The sequence below is a fragment of the Lissotriton helveticus genome, chromosome 5_1 (assembly GCF_964261635.1).
Source record: "Lissotriton helveticus chromosome 5_1, aLisHel1.1, whole genome shotgun sequence".
NCBI lineage: Eukaryota > Metazoa > Chordata > Amphibia > Caudata > Salamandridae > Lissotriton > Lissotriton helveticus.
This window is the reverse complement of record NC_136065.1, coordinates 1,512,250,781-1,512,273,877: the sequence shown is the minus strand read 5'-3', so window position 1 is coordinate 1,512,273,877 and position 23,097 is coordinate 1,512,250,781. Positions and strand designations below refer to the sequence as shown.

Here is a 23,097-nt window from a genome sequence, read left to right as displayed (position 1 = left end):
CAGAGCCAACCCCTCTGGAACAGCGAGTCCAGGATATCCAGGCTATGATTCAGATGTTTCGGCTTTTATACTGGATTTCAGTGAGAGTGACTCTGAGGCCATTGGTTCTCATAGCTTCCTGCATCCTGATGGCAAAACATCAGCATCAGTATCAGCTGTAAAGTGGGATCTCACGTAGACTTAGTATCAGGGCAATCTTTTTGACCGGGTCCAGTTATCAAATGGAACTGCGAAAGATCTGCACAGCTAATAAACTGTGATTAGAACAGTAGCAAACCTCTCTCACTGCCTCACCCAGAACTCACAGTAGTGGCAGATGGGTCACACCTGGCTTGGCGCTGCCACCTGGGAGAGGTTGAGATGAGAGGACTCTGGTCTTTTGTAGAGTCTCAGGTCCACATTAGTCTGCTGGAGTTGAGGGCTATTCCCTTGGCATTGCATGCCTTCCTTCCGTCCATCAAGGGACAGCTGCTTCAAGTGTTCACGGACACCACCACTGCCATGTGGTATTGCAAAAATACAGGCAGAGGTGGGGTTGTTGACCTATGCCAAGAGGAATTGGCTGGAGCACCAGGACATTTTCCCGGTTGGGCAGCACTTGGTGGGATCTTTTAATGCCACGGCAGACCTACTCAAACTTCACTGCCTCCCTGATCACGATTGGTATTTACATTCAGCGGTGTTGTAGGATCTTTTCTGAGACTGGGTAGACTGGCTCGATCTGTTCACCACCACTGAGAACGTGCAATATCAGCACTTCTGCACACTGGTGTTTCCAATCGGCTCTTGCTCTGAGACGCATTCTGCCTCAAGTGGGCTTTTGGACTCAAGTACGCCTGTCCGCTGATACCACTCCTGCCTAGAGTTCTCAAGAAGATCATAACCAACCGGGTGCAAGTCACCCTAGGAGCCCCGAATTGGGCACAGAGACTTTGGTATCCTGAACTCATGACCATCTGTCCTCCAGTCATGCTGCCCTTTTAGGAGGACCTCCTGTTAAAGCAACAGGGCAGGGTCCTGCACCCGAGCCTGCAAACTCTCTACCTTCATGGCTGGGTATTGTGCTGCGACAGCTGAGGGTTTTTAATGCCCCTCCCGAAGAGTGTGATGTCATCTTGGAATCCATTCACTAAAACTGTATATGCTTGTAGTTAGGATAGGTTTGTGACTTAGTGTTCCTCACGTCATGTGGAGCCAGTTAGTAAACCCCTGTTAGAGGTTTTGTTGTTTGTACTCTCTTAAGTCAGGCAAGGCCTTGCCCTGGGCAGTGTTACAGGCTACTTGTCAGCTATTTCGGCTTTTCTGCAGGTGCCAAATTAACACTCTATTCAAGCCACCGGTTGTGCCTCATTTTTGAAAGATTTACAGTATTTATTTGCGCCTACTCCTTTATGATGCCCCAATGGGATCTTAATTTTGTCTTTACTTAACCTCATTTGTGCTACCTTTGATTCCTTGCATAGTGAGCTACAGGCTTTGTCGGTTCACCCTCCATTCATCAATATCTTCCCTGACAAACTGGTCATTCAGACGTGTGCCTCTTTCCTCCCGAAGGAAAAAGGCTGAATTGTATATGAAGCATCATTAGTTGTATCAACTGATAACATGGAGCTGTAAGCAGGAAATAAATTGTATAAATACACATTAGGAGTGCTCCGTTATTCAATTATTATACACCAACATCTTCCCTGACAAAGTGGTCCTTCAGACTCGTGCCTCTTTTCTCCCGAAGATGGCCAGGCCCTTTCATATTGGCCAGAGCATCACTCTGCTTGCAAGGAGAGACTCCTAAGAGAGCTCACTCTTTCTATATTGATTTGCACCAGAGACAATCAGGTGGATAATCAACTCTTCATTGTGTCCACCAGAGTGAAGAAGGGCAAGGCCGTGCAGAAATGGACCATCTCTCAATGGATTGTAATCTACATAAAAATCTGCTTTGCATTGGCGAAGATGCAACCACCTGTGGTCTTGCTTGCTCACTTCACCAGGGCCAAGGCTGACACTACTGTATTAGTGTGCTGGGTACCTGTCCTGGATATTTTCCAAGCTGCCACATGATGTCCAGCCACATTTTCATGAAGCACTACTGCTTGGATAGTCTGGTCCATCGTATTGAATTGTATTGTATTTCATACTTATATAGCGCAAACCTTCACCCTACGGATATCCTGGCGCTGTAACCTAGACAGATGGTTTCAACAGAGACAGACCTGATTGTTAGGGGGGGGCGTTGCTCTCATTCCTGGGGAATAGCCAGGTCTTCAAGCTCTTTCTAAAACATAGCAGAGAGTTAGCTTGTCTGATACTCTGAGGTAGCTCATTCCAGAGGCGTGATGCTACTGTTCCAAAGGCCCTGCCTCCCATCCGGGATTTCTTAAATCTGGTAGTTGTTGTAGGAAGGTGGATATCTGACTATGGTTACCCCCAACTTTTTGCCTAGTGTTTAGCTGGTTTTTGACTTAGTTGGCCTGGGATCCTGCTATTCAGGACCCCAGGCTTCCTGCTCTCTGTTAAAATGGACTCCATGTACCTTAGGTACATATCTAGTTGGTATTGGGTCACTCTTGTAAGTCCTTGTACAGTGTACCATAGGTACCCAGGGCATAAGTGCACCCAAGGCCTACCAGGGGCTGCAGCATGTATTATGCCACCCCTGGTTGGCCACCCAAAACTGACACAACTGGCTGGTAATACAGCTGGGGCAAGGTGGTGTAATCACCCTTTGCTGTAGATATAGTATACCTATATCTAACCCCAAAATGGACACATATACTGCTATCAGTCACTCCTATGGCAGGCCTTATCAATCCTGAAGGCAGAGTGCTTGGAATTATGTGAGATGGTGCTCTAGCATGAGCTGAGCCTGTCTGCAGCTTGCGGAACCAAGTCCTTATAGCTGTTCCATGATAACGCTATACCATATACTCTTAAGTGCATTATAATCCTCGCGGTTATTGCTAACTTTGGTATAGCATTATCAAAACGAATTGGAATACTACCCCCTCGCCAGTTCTGGCGACGGGGGTAGCATTCCACCCTTTTAGAGGGACACGACATGAACCCCGGTTAAAGTTAAGCTGAGCCTCTGCATCACAAAATGGATGCTGCCACCACAGACACAAGTCTGACCTCTTGGTGCTGGGAGTCCTTCAAGCGAGGGAGGCCTGGACAAAGGGTTTCCTGCCTTGGGAGGTGCTAGCACCACCCCAGACAGGATTTTGTGTATTAGGTAGGACAGGCCTGAAAGGAATGAGACATGCCTGGGGCACACAAGGTGTCCCTGTGCATACCCCGCTTCAAACCAGTTGCTGGGGCACTCCAGCCCCAGCTCTGGCGCGAAACCGGACAAAGGATAGGGGGTGTAACCACACCCCTTCCTGGTCCCACCCATGGGAGGAACCTAGTCACTAGTGCAGCCCCCTTTAGGAGATTAAAGGTAGGAGCTGGTCCCATTCCAAGTAGATTATCCTGAAAAACTTTCACAAGAAGAAACTCTGGACTTCGACGTTCTGCTCCACAGAAGACTGAAGAATCTCCCTTGTGGGCAAGGAGTGTCCACCCTGCAACTGCAGGCACCATCAAGCGTCCTAGCGGTTCACTTTGTCGTCCTTCCTGCCGGAACCAGACTTCAGAGCCCGACGAGATCCGGACTTCCAGACCTCTCTGACCTCTACCTACATCTGCAGCACAGCTGAGATCCGTGGGTGCGACGAGACACGTGGGACCGGCCATCTTGAAGAAACTGCACTTCGCTTCCAGCACGACTTCAGAGGCATCCTCGAGTAAGTGCTTTGGGGATTGAGAAGCCCCAGCCCCGAGCAGCTCCTGCACCGAAGACCAGCTTTCCAGCATCCACGAGATCTGCGTGGGGCCCTTTTGCTTGGTTGCTGCTCGACGCGTTGTCTGGTCACTTGCCGGCTGGCTAGTGGCCTCCTAGACGAAGATCCACGAAAACTACACTGCTGGTCTGGTTGCTCCAGACTGGCCCTTGCTCCCTTCCAAAAGAGGAGCACCCCGGACCCTCCTGGTCGGCACCAGACGCCTTTTCCACTCACCGCGTGGGTTGCCTTTGCCAAGGCCTGTTGACGCCGAATCCGGAACAGACACCGCCGACAGCGAGAGCCTGCGTGGGACAGCTCGTGCCTCCATCCTGGTCGTCGAAGACACCTCCTGGTCCACGTGGCTGCAGAGTCAAGCGTCCACTCTTCACCTCATCGCGACGACGACATCTGGTTCCTTCCTGGTTCCACACCGGTCACTGGCTAGTGACTTTGAACATTGTCCCCTCTGCTTTCAGGTCTTCATCTTCCTCGATCCACCCGTGGATCGCTCCGGACATCTTCCTCCTGGTCGCCTGCAGCATCTTTCTTCAAGGCTCCATAGACTTCGACGCGGAAACCCGACACACTTTGACACCTATGCACCTGCAGCCCGTGGGTGAGGTAACAAGAGCATTTCGGTGCTCAAGGGTAGATTGACTCTCCTAGTGCCCAGGTATCCTGTCGTTTTAGTCGTAACTAGTAGGAACTGCCTTTTACTTACCTTTTCGTAATTTGTTCTGCCCATTGACTTTGTTCCGCATCTCGCGTGTGAGTTCACACTCTGCACACGCGCCCCGTGGGCCTCCTGCTACTTACCTAAGGTTAGGGTAGTGTAGTCCCAGCGATCCTACAGCCTCTGGGCAGCTCTATTTCCTCTATCGATTTCCTTAACCCATTTACTTAGTATATGGTTTGCCGTGCCCCTAGGGCACCATTGTAATTTGTGCAACTTATTGTGTTTTTCTTAAAGAGTATTGTCATGTGCTTAGCCCTCTGATCTCATAAAGAGTTCAGAGGTGTTTGTTATTAATAAATATATTGTTTATTTTCATAACAACCTGTGTGGTGTCCTTTCATCTGGTATTCAAGGGGTTATATGTGGTAAAACATCTGGCTTCACATGCCAAAAGAGTTTAGCCTAAGACTGCTTTGTCCATGCTACCATTAGGATAGCTGGTCTATAAGGTTGACTTACAACCAATCATCATAAGGGTTGTTTGGACTGATACAAGGTGATCACTAGAACTAATGAGCATCATATATCAGGCCAACTTCTCACAGTTGTTACCAGGTTTGCTCTGGAAGAGCGAAGGTGTCTGGTAGGCTTGTATCAGGTAAATCTCTCTTGCATGGCTAGAGGGCCAATACTATGCACTGCTCTATATACAATGCATAGAGATTGAAGCTAACTCTATTCCTAATGGGCAGCCAGTGAAGATCTCTCAGAGCCATTTTGGTAGAGGAGCTACATTGCCTGTTAAGTGCCAGCTTTGCTGCTATAGACTGGACTCTTTGCAACCCCTGCAAGATGCATTGTGGAGCTTGCTCATTCCTCCTTTTAGGTGTAAGACAGTTTGCAATCCCAACTCTAGGGAGGTATTGGTGGGGTAGTGTTTATTTTAAAGTGAGGAATCTGTGGTTAGAAGTATCTATCAGAAGAACAAGTTGCTTACCCTTGGTAACTCTGATAGAAACTCTAAACGCAGATTTCTCACCGACCCTCCCAGCTTTCCTGCTCTTTACCCATAAAATCCTGTTAGATGCTGCACACTGATCAAACCATTATCATTGCTGTTTAGGCGGCTCCAAGTTTTTGTCGTGGAACTAGTGACGAAATAAACTGATGTCAGCGCACCGGGGTAACACCGGTATGGGCACTGTGACGTCACTTTCGACGCAGATGATGCCACACTGTGCCGAACAATCCAACCTACCCGCGTGCAGAGGTACTGCTCAAGATTTTCCAGATCCAGTCTGACTATTCTAAGGTGAAGAATCTGTGGTTTGAGTCTCTCATCAGAAAAGGCTTTACTGAAGCTAAGTGACTCGTTTGTCCTTGCATGGTTGCAGTGATCATCCATGTAGCAAAATGATGTCTGCATTTTGTTACGTGATTCTTCTTGAAATAAAACTGACACCAAACCCTGACCCCAACTCATCCAAAACAACTTTGAACATGTCTCAATCATATTAATATCCGTTATATTCTTAAAGTCCATGGATTTATTTTATTACTTGCTCTGAAATGTTGTTGTACTGTATGTATGATAATTTTTGTCATTATTTTTTAGCTGAATATTGTGAACTACCAAATATTCCACATGGGAAAACCAGTGAACCTACCTCATCACCCAGCCACAACGATATCATTGAGATAATGTGTGACAGTTTGTATACTTTGCATGGTGAAAGCAGGATACAGTGCGGAGAAGACAAACAATGGCAACCAGTAGTTCCAGAGTGTTGTAAGTATCAAGACCGCTCTAATAGATCAGTTTTTTTATATCTGGAAAATGTAATGCTGCTTTAATGATATGAAATAGTTATATACCCAAGTCTTGCAGTGTATACAGACTCTTATTGGATCCTAACCTGTGCTGTATGATGGGACATGGCTTTCACTCGTAAGAAGTATGGTAATGAGTTTAATTTTTCTGCTGCTCTCCACCATATATAAAATTCAATTTCCCAGGTGTCCCTGTAGCTCATCTCAATGATACCAACCTCAGTAATTTAGTTTGTATCATTATCCGTTTTAAGATTAGCTTGGTATTTGAAGCTATGGCAAGAAAGTAGGCTGAGTAGTAACTTAACCTATATGCCTAAGATACAAGGTAAAAACCACATACTTGTGTGGCTCGTGGGAGGTGGGACTTCATGATCACAAGGTTTTGTAGAAGTGGTCTGGTAATCCTGCGGAAAACTGTTCGCTGAGAAGTCGATGTGAGGATAAAAAAGAGCATGGACTCATACATAAATTACACATATGAAAATGGCAATGGAATAGACTCTGAGTAAGTGTCAGCAGGGAGATATTTGATGAGATTGGTTTATCAACAGTTTCTGAACTATTGTAGGTCATTTGTGCAGGGTGATGAGCTGTTAAATATTTCATTGAATTCATAAAAGCTGATATCCTTTTTTGGTTAAGGGAGTTGTGTTTTTTGGTTACCTGTATTTTTGACTGCTGGAGTTGTAAACCAATGCCGTTCTGTCTGGATGCAGGGCTGGTTTATGAAAAGCCCCAAACTAGTAAGTCACTGTCTGGACACTCTCATATTTTGTGTTTTTGGATGTCTGGTATCCTTATCTGCCCCTGCAAAGCGTTATTGCCACTCACAAAGGAACATGGCTTCACATAAGGCCCTGTACTTTTCACCAGTAATGGTCGATATTTTAAAAAATGTCTCTTAGTGGATGCTCTAACTCACTTATGAGGGGAGAGGGTCAAAGAAGAGTCTCCACTATCCCGAATCCCTGAAGTAATCTGTAAGCACATAGAGGGATAGGGAGAACCAAAAAAGAGACAACACAGACTCGAGTAAGGCAAAATTAATCTATTTAGAAAACTGCCCTGACTCACACACAGATGTGTGTGACATGCTCCATCATCGGGTCTGCTTACAATACGCCCTGGCATAGCCACGCTCAGGACGGAGCATAAGGGAGGGGGAAACAAAAAACAGAACAAACAAACAGACACGTATACTAAACAACACAAATGTGCCAAAAAAGTGATAACACAGTGAATATCACCCTGTGCGGCGTTCCAGAAGCAGGCACGAAGTGGCGTGGTTTGTGTTCTTTGGAATCCTCCCTGCTGGGCGCCATGTCGAGCTTTATACATAGATAAACTCGTATCTGTTTTTCCGTGATGGCGGGACTCTCCTCCACACGTGTTTGATCGAGTCTTGATCCAGCTTACTCCATCTATTAGCCGGACTACGGCGAGCTGGACGATAGGATTGGGATAGATAGACGTCCTGAAGAAGACCGGGGTGACCAGTATATTTTTTGGCACAGTAAGTCGGTCGAAACATGTTGGCACAAGCAGTTTAAGGAGGGGTGTTTTTGGAACCTAAATTCTCTTTAAAACACTGCCCATCCTTCACTATTTTAATCCTGGTCGTGGAACCCATAAATAAAAGTTTGTGAGGGTATCCATGAGCCAGTTTTAAGCACTTCCCATGCTTCACTTTGTTTTTCACGATACCCAGTCACAGGGTGATATTCACAGTGTTATCAGTTTTTTGGCACATATGTGTTGTTTTGTATATGTGTCTGTTTGTTTGTTCTGGTTTTTGTTTCCTCCTCCCTTATGCTCCGTCCTGAGCGTGGCTACGCCAGGGCGTTTTGTAAGCAGACCCGTTGATGAAGCATGTCACACACATCTGTGTGTGAGTGAGGGCAGTTTTCTAAATAGATTAATTTTGCCTTACTCGAGTCTGTGTTGTCTCTTTTTTTTGTTCTCCCTATCCCTCTATGTGCTTATATCTTAGAGGATGCTACCAGCTCCATGTCTATCTATCTATCTATCATAGAGTAGCGGTAGTCACTCTGTAGTTATTGCAAAGGGTTGGCCAGAGACAGAAATTCTTCATATTTTTGCACCTTGATAACTTTGCACCAGTTTGACGAATCCCACCCATGACAAATTGTTTGGGGTCATGGACAACAAATGTTCATGTTTATTTTGCCTTGGCACATGTAGGCAGACCCCCTGCAGCACAAACCCTTTGGCTGCCAGATTCCATACCACATTATGGATCAGGAAGGGACATTGTCTGTAGCTAAGGTAATATTTGTGTCCATATGTTAATGCTGTTCGAACTTGTATTCATGGTTCGTTAATGCAAAGCCTTTTTAGGGCTCACCTGGTGTTGGAGCGCGCATGCGCTCCTCGCCTGTGAGAGCTGTAGTAAACACTACAAAAGAAGGGGACTTAAATCCACGTCCCTTGTCTGAATCGTTTCCGATTCGCTCGTGTCCTGATTTATGTGTAAATCTGGCTGTTGATTGGTTGGACGTCATTTTTGTTACCGCCCTTGCATTTTTTAGTGCCCGCCCATCAAGACAAGCCCACGTCATCTTTTTGTGTCACGCTACCTGCACGCCGCATTCGCATGCCGCAGTCGTCTGTGATTGGTTGACGACTAGCAGATAACCACTGTGATTGGTGGACCTTGTCAACCAATCACAGAGATGACTGCCGCATGTGTGAGGTTTATCGGCACGCACCACTGCTGCACTCTTATTGGGCCGTGTACTCCGCATCAGCTCTCCCCTCCCTTCCCCCCTCCATGCACCCGTCCGGGCTCTCCTTCCCAGCATCTGCTGGGAGGAGGGGGCGAGGAGGAGGAGGGCTGTAGATCAAAAGAAACCGCAGCCTATCCCGCTCCCCTTTGACTCCTCTCTTGTTTCTTTGTCTATTCAGTGCCGTGTCGCCTACTCTCTGGCTGGACCCTCAACTGGACCTGGCTCACCCCCTTCTCTAGTGTTGTGCATCTCGAAGACGTCTCATTCACTCCCTGTCACCACCCTCACTCACGTCAGTGGAGACTCGCTCCTCGTGGGGGCCCTCGTGCACCTCAGTGGTGTCTCACTCATTCCCTTCATTGCCTCATACGTTTCACTAGGCGCATTCTGCATCACTGCCCGCACTGTTTAAGCAGACTCCGTCACGATATCTTAGGCTCCATTTCCCTTCAGGCTTTCCCTTCTGCTGCCGCCGCAGCGGTGGGTTTCTCTCTATCCTGTGTTTTTCATACCCCCATCACGGGGCATCCTCTGGCCTTTTATCCTTGCACTTTGCCCTTTTTCTGAAGTCTCGTGGCCTCCGTTTCTTCTCTCCCCTCAACACCGCGAACCCCCTCCCTGCCTCCTTCTCCCCTTAGCAAGCCCTGCCTTTCTCCACCCGTGAGTCACCCTCTGTTCCTCTTTCCCCGCAGTCTGTCCGTTTCGTTGAAGACAGTTGCTCTCCTCAGCCTGTCCTCTTCCCGTGAAGACCGTTGGGCACCTCTTCACCCCAGTCTGTCCTCTACCGCCCTCTCTCGCCTCACTGTCCCCTCTCCCTGAAGACTGGTGTTCCCCCTACACCCTCTGCATGTTCTCTCTCCCGCACACTGTGGACTTCCTCTCTGCCCTCTGTTCTCGGGCACATATCAGAGGGCTCCAGTCCTGCCAATTGTCACACATCAGGTGTGACACTCACGCATTTCAGTGCGGTGTTCCGCATCACCGCACTGAAATGCATTGTCACGCATTTTGCCACTAGTTGGCACCGGCTCTGCTGCAGCCTCCGAGAGACGTGCTTCTGCCTTGCAGCCTTTGCTGATAAATAGTTAATCCAGATCTGTTCTCAACTGGAGTGTCTGAGAGCGTTACAAAAACAATGTAACACATCTGACTGCCCACCCTGCTGTGTCGATTCATCCTGCCTGGCTCCAGACTGCAAGGCGCCGCGGCGCAGCTTTATGACACTTTCACTTGACACTGCTGTCAATTATGTAAACGGATGTGCGGGGGCTGCCCTCTCAGTCGATTCTACTGACAGTCCTGCCAAGTGTCACACATCAGGTGTGACACTCACGCATTTCAATGCGGTGTTCCGCATCACCGCACTGAAATGCATTGTCATGCATTTTGCCACTAGTTGGCACCGGCTCTGCCGAGAGCGTGCTTCTGCCTTGCAGCCTTTGCTGATAAATAGTTAATCCAGATCTGTTCTCAACTGGAGTGTCTGAGAGCGTTACAAAAACAATGTAACACATCTGACTGCCCACCCTGCTGTGTCGATTCATCCTGCCTGGCTCCAGACTGCAAGGCGCCGCGGCGCAGCTTTATGACACTTTCACTTGACACTGCTGTCAATTATGTAAACGGAAGTGCGGGGGCTGCCCTCTCAGTCGATTCTACTGGCTGTCAGTCTGTGGCACTGCACACCATGGGGGCGCCCGGGATATTACCCGGATGTGTGCAGTGCCATCACGTCCGGAGGAAGAAGATTTAAAGTTATTGAGGCATTAGCGCGGGACACTTATCTGAGTCAGTCAAAGTCGTCCTCTGCTCTCATGGCCGTGCAAGAGGCTGCATCGGTGATCGGCGCGGGCGGCGCAAATTGCTGTCAGAGCAGGGGGGCGACTTGAGTGAGTCACAGCACAGCAGCAGTGTCTGGGGGGAGAAAGAAGACTGCTGCTGCAGAGTGAATCATGCAGTGCTGCAGGCCGCAGGACGGGTCCCTGTGAGCAGCCGGACAGGACGGTCACAGACGGGAAGAGTCTCTGAACTATGTTCAGTAAGTGTGTTTAAGTACATGAGTCATCTGAAAAAATTAATTTCACGCAATTCTGCAGGACTGCTCTGTCTCATCATCCTCAGTGAGCCTCCTGAGTCCTCCTTTATCTGCACACAACATTCACGGCACAACAGTTTCCTTAGAGCGGGGGTGGCTGATGTAACGATTTCGCTATACTGGCTTAAGGTTCACTTGACACTGCTTTACTAATGCCAATGCCACGACACATGATGATCTATCACTAATCTTCAGCAAAGCGCCACCATTTGATAGTTTTCTCTTGCAACTGACAAACGCAGGTATTCTTAAAGGAAACTCAAGTATCGTTTTTTATGTTATTCATTATTTTAAAATACTTACGTTATAACCTGGTTCAATTTAGCAGTGGTGATGGATCGATGGTGCATTCATGAAAGTGGCACAAGAGTTCCAAGTTTTTTTGGTGGCGATTCTCTGAGATTACTAGGCATTGTCATTGATTAACTATTTGGCTTAACAAACCATTTGTTTTAATTGAAATGTGTACAAGACATAACATTCAACTTTATTGAACTATAGTCATGCTCCCAAAACATGTATTTTATTGGTTAATACGATGCCAAATATATCTGCCAGGTGTCCCTGTTATCAAAAGAAAGTAGGTCAGTGATCTTGTAATACTTTAGGAGCTTTGGGAAGTTTTGAGGCAGGTTTCATACCACAAAAGGGGTAATTTATCTTACTAAATAGTCATAACTGTTGATCTCTATTCAGTTCTTGGTTCTCTAACATGCATCAGTAAAAGTGCTACACATAAGACATTTATATGTCACAGGTAAGAAGACTGAATATATGGCTGTCACACATACGCAGTCTCAAACTTTGACAGCTATGTATTAGATCACTGCAATTACTCCAGTTAGTTTAAACAAGAGGCATGCTATTCTTCGAAAATGCCAAGGGTTAACTTGTTTCGCAGTTAAAATGAATATTATGTATGTGTGTGAATGATGTGTGGTGATTTCCAGCTGCAACAGAGTCCAAAAGCCAAGCTGTCAGTAAACCAAGAAATATGATCTTGTGCTGCTCAATTGTAATGCAATTGATGCAACCATTTTCTGTCTTAACCAGATAGAAACATAATACAGTACTGGTTGGTGTAATGGTAAACAGTGGCAACTGTATTATAGTGCTGTGAGGTCCCAGTCTGCTTCAGAATGCGCTGTGAATATGCAAGGCTATAAACGTGCTATACGCTATGGCACAGTCATAATGATCAGATCAATACGATCCTCTTCTGAGCAGCTGCAGTGCCTGCCTGCCATCCGTTACTGAGAACTGCAGTCACACATTCTATCTCCAGTTATTGTGCTTCCATTTCTGGTGCTTTGGAGTAGGTTTAAGATCTTTTTAGCGTTTCTATTGCTCAAATGGCTGTCATTTCTGATATTTATGTGTTTCCCTCGTCTTCATTGCTTGATTTTGCGTGCGAGAAAGTGTCACTCATAGCCATTGAAATGTCACTCATAATTACACTGAAATTATAAAAATGTCACACATAGCAATCTGAAACCTTGGCAGCTATGGGGCTCTTATCTGGCTGATAGTGGAGTTGTATTGTGCTTGTAGTTATGCCAGCCGGGTGTTGTTTTGAGGGTTTCCGCCAAGGAAAAAGCCTGTCATACCCCAGAATAGCATCCAAAGGCAATCTTGTGGACTCTCAAACCCATAACCCCACAGTGCTCCCTTGTTTACCAGTCTAGCAGTGCAACTGGTTTGGATCTGTGGAAACGTAGCAGACACTCTTTTGACCCTCATGTCTGCACCCAAAACAGAGACAAAATACCAGGGCCTAAACGTTCTTGTCGGTTTCCATATTTCAACACGCACAAGCAAACCTTTTATGTGGAAGGACATTGCCCAGTGCTGTCTTTCGTTTTTCTCAGTAAGCATAAACTGAAATGAGTTGGTACATTCCTGGCTCACCTTCTTGAATCGCTGTTTGATCTGAGTTGAGGACCTTGTCTCCTCAGCAGAAATTCGGGTCCTTCAGACGAAATTTCAGATTACATAGCGTTTAAGAAGCATACATTTTAGTACTGAGTGCAGCCTCCTAGTTCCAAGCATGGTGCAATGTAACTGATATTTTGCTTGACTGCAATGGAAACAAGCATTTGCAATGCAATAGGTCTCGCATTCGTGAGAGTTTAAGCTATTGGCATTGTAAATGACAATGCCCTTTATTTATCTGTTTTGATAATTAACACGTAAATAAAAGGCATTGTCATTTACAATGCCAAAAGCTCAAACTCTTGTAAATGTGAGACCTCGACCGCCACGGGCTGCTGGGAACGGGACGGGATGCTTGGAAAGTGCAAGCCTGCATGGCGCCCTGAATGTTGGAGGAAAGCGTATCGTGCCAGCAGTAGGTAAAACTCATTAAAGAAAAAGTGCTTAAAGACTAAATAAGACATGCCATGTAATAAACAAAGTAAAAGGGCCAGTCGTCTTGGGAGGTTACAAATGAAGACAAGGCGGTACTAAGGAGGGACTAAGAAGCCTATTAACCAATCAGAAGCCAGCATTTAGGAAGGACAATGACACAAGCCGATGACAAGTATGGGCGGAGAGTGGGTGGGGCTTCAAATCCATACTTCAATACAGCATTCCTCGCAGCGCATGTGCTGCCCAGGCTCGACCTAAAAAAAGCCACCCATGTCCTGGGGAGGTTTTACACCCAGGAATGGACTGTGGCTGAGCAAACGCCACACAATGAGGTGAAAGCCTGCTCTCTGCAGGGGATCCCAGCTCATTGTGTGCGCACCATGTGATATCAGCTTCTCAGCAGATGACCGTATGAAGGGAGCTGATATTGTGTAACACATGATGGCACCCTGTGAGCTGGAAGTTCTGCCGTTGGCTTCCAAGCAGGAGAGCTTATGAGGTGGGCATCTTCAGAGAGGAATGTAGATCTCTAAAGCAAAGGAAAGCTAAGCCGCTCCATATCATATTTTAAGTGTGTGTGTGAGAGACAGAGAAATAGAGCTACTATCATTATCATACCCATCTGTCTCTGCTACAACACGTGCCACATTTAACGCTTCTATACCAAGCCCGGTAAGTGAATATGGGACCCTGCATACCCAGCACAGTGTAACAATTATGAGGCTACAGTTTCATGTCCTACTTTAAGAGGGGATCCCAGTGTTGTGAAACAATATACACTGCACTCAAATGATTGTGTGACATAGGACTGACCATCTAAACTAAGGCATCAAGCATCTTCCCAGACCTAGAAACAGCTAAATAATTGCTTTTTTGTGGAAAACCCCATATCCGATTAACAAACTTTAGATAAGCAATTAAAAAAGCTCTCATAAATTTAGGCGTGCACATTTCTTGCATTTATCTTTTTCATGATCACACCCTGTGCAAATAATATAACAATATTGATGATGAAAATAACAATAAAGCAACAAAACAATGCATTTATCAGTCATCACGTGTATCGTTGTAAAATGCAGAAGTCTACACTTGAGTGACATTTTGTACCTGATTCAGTCAATGTCGCCTGTCACCTGAGGCAACGGACATGCGTCTGCTGGACAAGCACACCGCGGTCTGCAGAGGCAGGCATGAATGAAGGCACGCACGTGAGCCGTGACAGAAGCCACGGCGCCCCAGTGCCACCCCGGTACCCTCTGCAGCGCCAGCGGCCACCCTCTGCAGGTCACCGGGGCCGGTCATGTGCACAGTGACGCGCGCTGAAGGAAACCCTCGCCCTCCTCCCACCCGGACCTCCATGCACCCCCCGCGTTCCCACCACTAATAACAGACCCGTATATTATCACTCAGCACGGCAGCCCCATGTCCTCAGTCGTCACGCCAAGAATGCGGTAGCCGCAGCCTGGAAATTCCCATTGTCCACTCGCTGAAGCCATCCGCACAAAAAAAAATACCCTGGCACGTCCATTTGGGGCTTCCCCACAGCTATCTGTATGCCCTGCATTGATGCTGAACTTTGTGCCCCGGGGCTGCGCGCATAGCCGGCGTGATACCGAGCCGGGCCTGCTTGCCATGCCTTGTAAAACATGGAATGCGCGATGCCCTATCTGCGGCCTGCGGCCTTTGAAGCTGCTTCTGGCCGTGTGTGTGTCTTCCCCCCTGCTCCCAAAACCAGTGTGTACCTGTCTAGCCTGAATAACATGATTATTACCACTGACTTGGATAATAGTCGCTTTTTAGATACGACAATGATAGCAAAATTATATTAAACAAGTGATTAAAAAGGGAGAGAGGGACCGGTCTATCCCCCATAGAATGATTACGGAGAACGGACTGAAGGAAGCTGACGTCATCCAGGCGAATCCTGCGCAGCCGCCGTCTTGCCCAGCTCGTGCACACTGAAGGTAGCTGACGTCATCCAGCCGAATCCTGCGCAGCCGCCGTCTTGCCCAGCTCGTGCACCGCAGGGACTGCCGTAGCAGCACTGGAGCCCCTGGCCGCGTCGCCCCCGCCCATCAGAGCCCACAAGAAAACAGGGATTCCAGCAAGAAAAGAGTCCGGTGAGGTAAGGGGGGGAGGGGAGCTTGTGTGTATGCAGTGTGTGTGTGCGTGTGCGTGCGTGCCTACCTGCCTGCCTGCGTGTGTGTATGTGTGTGTGTGTGGCCGTGTGCGCGCGCGAATGCAACTAACTTCCAGACGCGTTGACGCCAGCCCCTTTAAAAGCGAAACTGACTATGTAGCAAGCGACGCCAAAGCGCACCCAGGAGGTTAAATCTCCGGCAGGAGAAGCGCGTGACAGTCTGCTGTCCACATTCCCCAAGAAGTGATAACATAAGTTGTCTCGCAGACAGCAAAAGCTTTGCTTTTGCCTAGGCGAGACCTAAAAAGTGAATGGTAGTATAATGGGCTCTGGATGATGGGTGAGAATTTGCTTTTCAGATCACAAAGGTAACACTTGCAAGAAAAACAATTAAAAACCTCGGCAGTGGGTATGCCTTCTTTAAAACACTGTGACTGTAGAGCTATTGTGAGATATTTATGTGGGGTCATTTGTTCCGTCCAGAATTTGTTTTGCAAGAACTTTGTGCCCAATAGGTGTGTTACCTGTCGACCATTTGTCATATCCTGTTTCCATGCTACAAAGATGCAAGTGTATATCCCACATGCCAGGTTAGCTCTTTGTTAACTTGCTTTAACACTTTTCACCAGCAGAAAGCTATAGCTGTGGTAGCAGTAGATTACCACAAACACAAACGAACCCTCTGTCCTGCAGGCCTGACTAATCTGATTTCTATTGAATTACGAGTTTAAGGCACTTAAGAAGAGTGGTAGCTCAGTGGTTTAATGCACCCACTGCAGAGATCTGCGAGAAGCCTGCAGTTAGAACTGAAGCAGAACAGACTCGCCCTTTCCAATGTTGCTAAAATGAGGAGCATTGCCCTATATTAGTTCACAGTGGAGAAAGTGTAATATGAGCTACACATTATTATTTGTGTTATTTCGAGCACCAGCTGTACAGCGCTCCTCATTCTTTTGGCTAGGCTAACAAGATTCGAATTTTGTTTACTAGAAATGCATCTTCCTAGCAGTGTGCTCCTGTTTTTAGGGCGAGCCTGATCAGCGCATGCACTGCTCTGCGGGGCATGCTGTATTCGAATATGGGCTTGAAGCCTGCACACACTCCGCCCATATTTGTCATTGGCTTGTGTCATTTTCCTTTGTAAATGCTGGCTTCTGATTCCTTAATTGGCTTTTTAGTCCCTCCTTAGTACCGCCTAGTCTTCATTGGTAACTTCTCATGAGGACTGGCCCTTTTATTTCTGTTGTTACACGGCAGGTCTTATTCAGTCTGTAAGGACTATTTTCTTTATTGAGTTTCTCTGACTGCAGGCATGACATGCTTTCCTGCAACATTCAGCGCGCCATGCGTGTTTTCACTTTCCAAGCAGGCCGGGACAATGGCAGCCGCTTCTGTGACTAGGTCTCGCATTTACAAGAGTTTAAGCTATTGGTACTGTAAATGACAAAGCCTTTTATGTATGTGTTAATTATCAAAACATTAATGAAAGGCACTGTCATTTACAATGCCAATAGCTTAAACTCTCATAAATGTGAGACCTATTGCATTGCAAATGCTTGTTTATTAGGGAGAGCGCCGTAAGGAAATGTAAGTTCAGACTCCATTGTTAACAGCGGTTCCACTAAAAAAATGTGTACAATCGTTTGAATTGTTTAACAATATGTGGCTACATATAATGCTTCGAAGATGCTCTTCGATTAGATGCAAATGTATGCAAAAACCTGAAAACAAGATTAATAATTCTTTGCTTTCCAAATAAAATGTTTAATAAAAAAAATTGCAACTAAGAAATAAACATGCTAAACTACTGTGAAATTTTAGGTACCACTTCTTTGAAGCATCATTTAGTAAAATGTGTTGATGTATGCTAGTATTTCCCAAAAATATTCATAATGGAAACTCATTGTAACTAGTTTCAACTGAATTATAGGAATATGAAAATAACAAAGGATTGGCAAGGCCAATAGGTATGTCATTGTTGTTCAGCCTTTTGTTTTTGTCAATGCATGTGTTGTTTCGACATGTTTTATGTAAAACATTATTGTTGTGAATGCTGCTGAGCCGTCATCCTCATAACAAACATTGGTAAAAGCAAAAATAAAATAAAAAAGTTTGGTCTCAAAAACCACACATTGCCACAGTATTTCCGGACACTGAACAAAACTATTTTGCATGCCGATATGCTCCTTGTGAAAGAGCAGAATGCTGTCACTCGCAGTGAAGCCAGGTGGTAGATAGATAGAGAGAGATAGTATTTTAATAAAAACAAAAAGGGCTTGGTTAACACCAGACTTAAATAGGCGCCGGATTCTTATAGAAAGTCACAAAAGTGCACCCATGGAATATGTCCTTGCATTAGTGCAAATCTACGGCTTTCATGAATTTACAAGAATTGACAGCGGCAGGTCAGGACATCGTACTCCTAGAAAATATTTGTCAACTGCATTTTAACACGAGCAACAATGCATGTGTAGATATGGTCATGCGAAAATCTGTTGAGCGGTAACAAGTTCATTTTTCCACCAACCACTTGATTCCCCAACCCTGGAAGAAGTTTACTTCTGCCCTTGTCAGGAGTAACTTTCCAACATTTCTCTGTATGGGAATCTATTTGAGACAAGCTAATGAAAGCACATAAAACATGCAAATTAGTAGGTCTGCACAGACTCAGAAGGACATTACAACCATGGAAAACTATTGCTCACCACTACCTCCAGCCCCAGTATGTAGATGTGCGGAAATGTGGTAAAAAAGATCATTTCTACTATTCAAACCCTACTATGGTTTGATCTCAGGCATAATCAGGGGGCTATTATCAGAGCTCTTTTGTAATGAGATTGCTGCCATAATTTGTCGCCGCACTAAATGGCACCAAAGGGACAAGTGGATTTTGTTACAGGATAATTAGATTTATGAAGCAACCTGTCTCACAGACAAGTAGATATTTTATTCAATTCCACACCCCTCAAGGGGGGTGCAAAGATAAAAGGAGGGTTCCCAAAACACACTGGCATTCCAATGCATTTTACATGAAGGCTTGTACTGGACGTAGCGCGAAAACAGCTGCATGGATTTACATGAAAATTGTCAGGATTGTGGTGCGCAGATGATCCTTTGGGTAGTATAGGTAAGTAGAGTAAGTATTTTATAAGTTAGAATGTATTTTAGTTTAGTGAGATCTGTTGTCATGGTACTTTTACCATATTTCGCTCCAGTACCTTAGTGCATAGCGATGACAAGTCATCAGATAATTGGCTAATTGTATTGCATTCATTGCATTCATATAGCACTTACCACTTCTGATGAGGCGTCAAAGAGCTTTTCAGCAAGTAGCATGCTACTCTGGAACCCACAAAAGATTAGTGGTGAATTAATATAGGAAGATATGTAATTAATTTGAGCAGTGATCATTTGAGTTTATTTGGATTGGAAAAGGATAGTGGAGGGATAGAAGAGGAAAGAGTTTGCATTTATATAATGCTTGTTACCCTTGATGAGGTGTTGAATCGCTTTTCGGCGGGTAGCCCGATATTCCGGAACCTAAACAGGATTAGTGAGGAATTAGTATAGGGAATATGATATTAATTTTAGCGGTGGACATGTGAATCTGTTGATTGTAAAAGGGTACTGGAGGGATAGAAGAAGCAAGGGTCTAGAAAGTGTTTTTTTGGAGATCATAGCAGTAGGAGGAGATTTGGGATGAGCAAAGGGGATGTGGAGGGGGTAATAGTAAGAGGGAAGGATTTTAGAAGGCTTGTTTGGGAGATGAGAATAGTAAAATAGGTTTGAGAGGCTGCAATGAGGGGTAGAGGAGGGAACAGTCTAGAAAGGGTTATTTTGGGGATCACAGCAGTAGAATGAGTTTTGGGTTGAGTCAGAGTGGAGGCAGAGGATATATTGAGACTGGTATATGGTGATATAAAGGGTAGTGCATAGGAGATGCTGAATTAGTAGTTAGGTAATAAATAAAAAGATACATAAGTACATGGCAGGTATATATGTAAAAGGAAGGTAATATATGTAGATTTAAGAAGTATTTAATAAACTCAGACTTTCAAGTGTTGCTGTACTTTAAGTTAATGTATTTGGTTTTTTAATTTATTTACTAAAGATTTACTTTTTTATGTAGTAACCTATATGCATGTTAAACATAAAAGAATATAACCATAGGCAATATGTACTTTTGTTAGGTAGAACTAACGAATATATATATATATATATATATATATATATATATATATATATATATATATATATATATATAAACATAATTATTATACATGTTTATACAAAAGAATAACCATATGTAGGTACACATACATAGTCCAAATAAATGCTTCTATACACAGAGATATGCTGTATATTTATGTTTTAGTAAGGTGGTTATGCGAGGACAACTCTTGAGTAGTCTTCTGAAGAGGAGGTAGTAAATCATGGACCTTATGTTTGGGGGTAAATATTTTTATAGTTTGGCTGATTGAACAGAACCAGATGTGTCACCTAAGTGTTTTTAGATTTGAAAGAGACACGTCAGTGATAGATTCCTTACGTTAGACTATCCCCAGGCGTCAGACTGGATCCGGAAAGTTTTGCTTAGCAGTACCCCTGCGCATCAGTAGGTGGCGTCCTGCGGCTCTGTGTCCGTCACTGGCGTCGCCAGAGCCGGGATGACGTCACGGAGGGTATTTAGGCACCACCCATGTGTGCTGACCGGCGCCTGGTGATCCCGCCTTCCTGACCACTCACCCTACGCCTGAGAGCCTGGTCATTCTGGCCTCGACGTTGCAGAGTGCCTTTCCCACGGCTCCGCCGGATAAGGACTCTAAAAGGCTGGAACAATTTGGTAAGAGGTTGTTCTCCTCGGCCAGCTTAGAGCTGCAGTCGGTTAACACCACCTGCTTGTTGGGCCGTTACTCCCACGCAGTGTGGGATTCCGTTGCTCAGGTCTTGCCTCAGTGTTCTGAGTAGGTCCAGGCTGTCCTTTCCCAAGCGAATGCTGAAGGAAAGGACGCGGCTAAGTTTGCCATCAGGTGTGGTTTGGACACCGCTGATTCGTTGGGCAGGGCAATTTCCATGAATGGCATTGTGGCCCCACGCCTGGTTGTGTTCAACTGGGTTCTCGCCCGATGTCCAGGGCTCGCTCATGGACATGCCCTTTGATGGCTCCCGCCTCTTTGGCGATAAGGCCGACAGTGCACTGGAGCGCTTTAAGGACTCACGGGCCACGGCCAAGTCCTTGGGTCTCTCCACGAAGAACCCTGCCACTCCTGTGTTCCATTCCTTTTATGGCCAGGGCTGAGGCACCCAGGCACGCTCCTCCAACAAGGCTGTGCAGAACCAGCCTCTACGCGGCAGCGGCTTCCGCAGAGGCGGGTCTGGGAACCAGTGGGCGGGTCAGTCCACCTCTACCCCCGCTGTTTCCACCTCCAAGCCTTCCTAATCCGAGCTTCAGGGAGCACCCAACTCCAGTGGGTGGCGGGATCCTTCACCACTGGTGCGACATTACATTGTGTAGTGTAGTTCCTATATTCCCAATAGGCTCTGCGCATTGGAATAATATACATTATAGATTTGCCATAGGACTGAGGTCAGTATGTTTCTATCGAGTATACTAAACTTAATTGTGTGTGCCAGCTAGCTCAGAGGTCACTAGAAACATTCTCGAATACACATGAAGGGATTAGTTTCTGACAACCACATAAACATGACAACTTTGTTTCCCCAAGAATAAAAACGTATCTTCAGAGTCGGGGAAACAATAGATAACTATTTTACTCAGTCAATCGTGCATGCTTTGTTTCTACAGAGTTGCATAGAAATAGAGAGACGGGCGTTTCAATAAAAGGGGTTTATTGAACAGTCTTCTTTCTCATGCAAGAGAGATGAACTGTTACAATCGCTATACAGAATGCAAAGCATAATTTGTACAGCCTAAACAGTAATATAAAATAATACTGTAATAGCATTGTCTGGTGCTATGACATATAAAAATACATACATAAATAACACAGGCTAAAATACTCAACTGCTGCTTCTAAAATACGCCTACCCCAATGTACCTAACCTGGTCTAGTACGAGGGAAGAAGTAAGTGTTGTCTTTAGCATAGGTTTAGTTTTGCCAAGAACTGCCAAAGGTTTCTCTAGGTTCTAATAATCTCCATACCTTAGAATTAGAGAGGTTGTTATCTCTTTCACGGACTCGATTTCCCAACACCCCGCAAGGGGAGTCAGCAACACTGGAGCTGGATTTCTCTGCAGAGGAGGACAGCTTCTGATCAGTGCGTCAGCTGGAGAGTTGGCTTCCTTTGGCACTTGCTGTAGCGAGCTGCGTCGGGCAAGTAGGTAGTCGAACTGCAACGAACCACACCGTGCTTTGCCATAGCAAGTGAAGGTATATTTATACCTGGAAGGTGTTTAGGAATGCCAGCTTTGACGTAAAGTCGGGCATATTAACGCCATGAATGAACCAAAAGGAATAGATGTTCAAGTATAATAACTGAGTTCTTGGAGAAATCAATATTCAAGCAAGGTAAAGTCCCTAATGGCTTAAGAGTCTGGTGTTCCAAGAAATCATTGTGTCGTAGATGAACGGATGAAAGTAGCCATGCCTGTATTTTGGGCAGCATGGGCTATGCCTAAATAAGGACTGGATTTCTATGCCTATATCAGGGCAACGCGAATTGTACCTATATAAGGGCATGAATCGGGAAATTCAATCGGAATCTAACATCGAACACAACAAGATGAGTGCTGCAGATAGTCTGCCAGGGTTATTCCCTTCCCTTTCAGTCTTCCCCTCCAGCCATGCCGCCTCGGTGCCACCGCATGTTGGGGGATCAATTGGCTCTTCTCCAACAGGAGGTCATGGTTCTCTTGGCCAAGGGGGCCATCGAGCGAGTTCCTGTGCAGGAAGTAGGGAGTGGTTATTATTCCCACTACTTTCTGGTCTCCAAGAAGGACAAGGAGGGCCTGCGCCCCATCTTGGACCTCCGGGGCGTCAATCACTTCCTTCAGAAGGAGAAATTCTAAATGCTGATTCTGGCTTAGGTCCTGGCTGCCCTCAACCCTGGAGACTGAATGGTAGTGTTGTACTTGCAGGACGCTTATTTTCACATCCCCATCCTGCCGGTCCACCAGCGTTACCTGCGGTTCATGGTGGGCCAGGAGCATTTTCAGTTTGCCGTGCTCCCCTTCGGTCTTACTAGCGCCCCTCGGGTGTTCACGAAGGTGATGGCGGTTGTCGCAGCTCATCTGCTCAGGTCCAGGGTGCCAGTATTCCCCTACATCGAAGACTGGTTGTTGAAGGCGGGCTCGCCCCAGGCAGTTGTTAACCACCTCCAGACTACGGCCGAACTCCTGCACTTTCTGGGGTTCTCCATCAACGTGCCGAAGTCGCACCTGAGTCCCTCTCAGA

General features: G+C 46.0%; 1 protein-coding gene across 10 annotated transcripts in view; it reads left to right on the top strand.

The window, feature by feature from the left end:
• The window catches only part of LOC144755518 (complement component receptor 1-like protein), a 962,117-nt gene that overhangs the window by 700,376 nt on the left and 238,644 nt on the right, over positions 1–23,097 (top strand). For all 10 annotated transcript variants that reach the window (XM_078644512.1, XM_078644516.1, XM_078644510.1 and 7 more), the window contains one exon: positions 6,116–6,289. In XM_078644512.1, the coding sequence (XP_078500638.1) occupies positions 6,116–6,289 (174 nt within the window). The remainder of the gene's footprint in view (positions 1–6,115; positions 6,290–23,097) is intronic.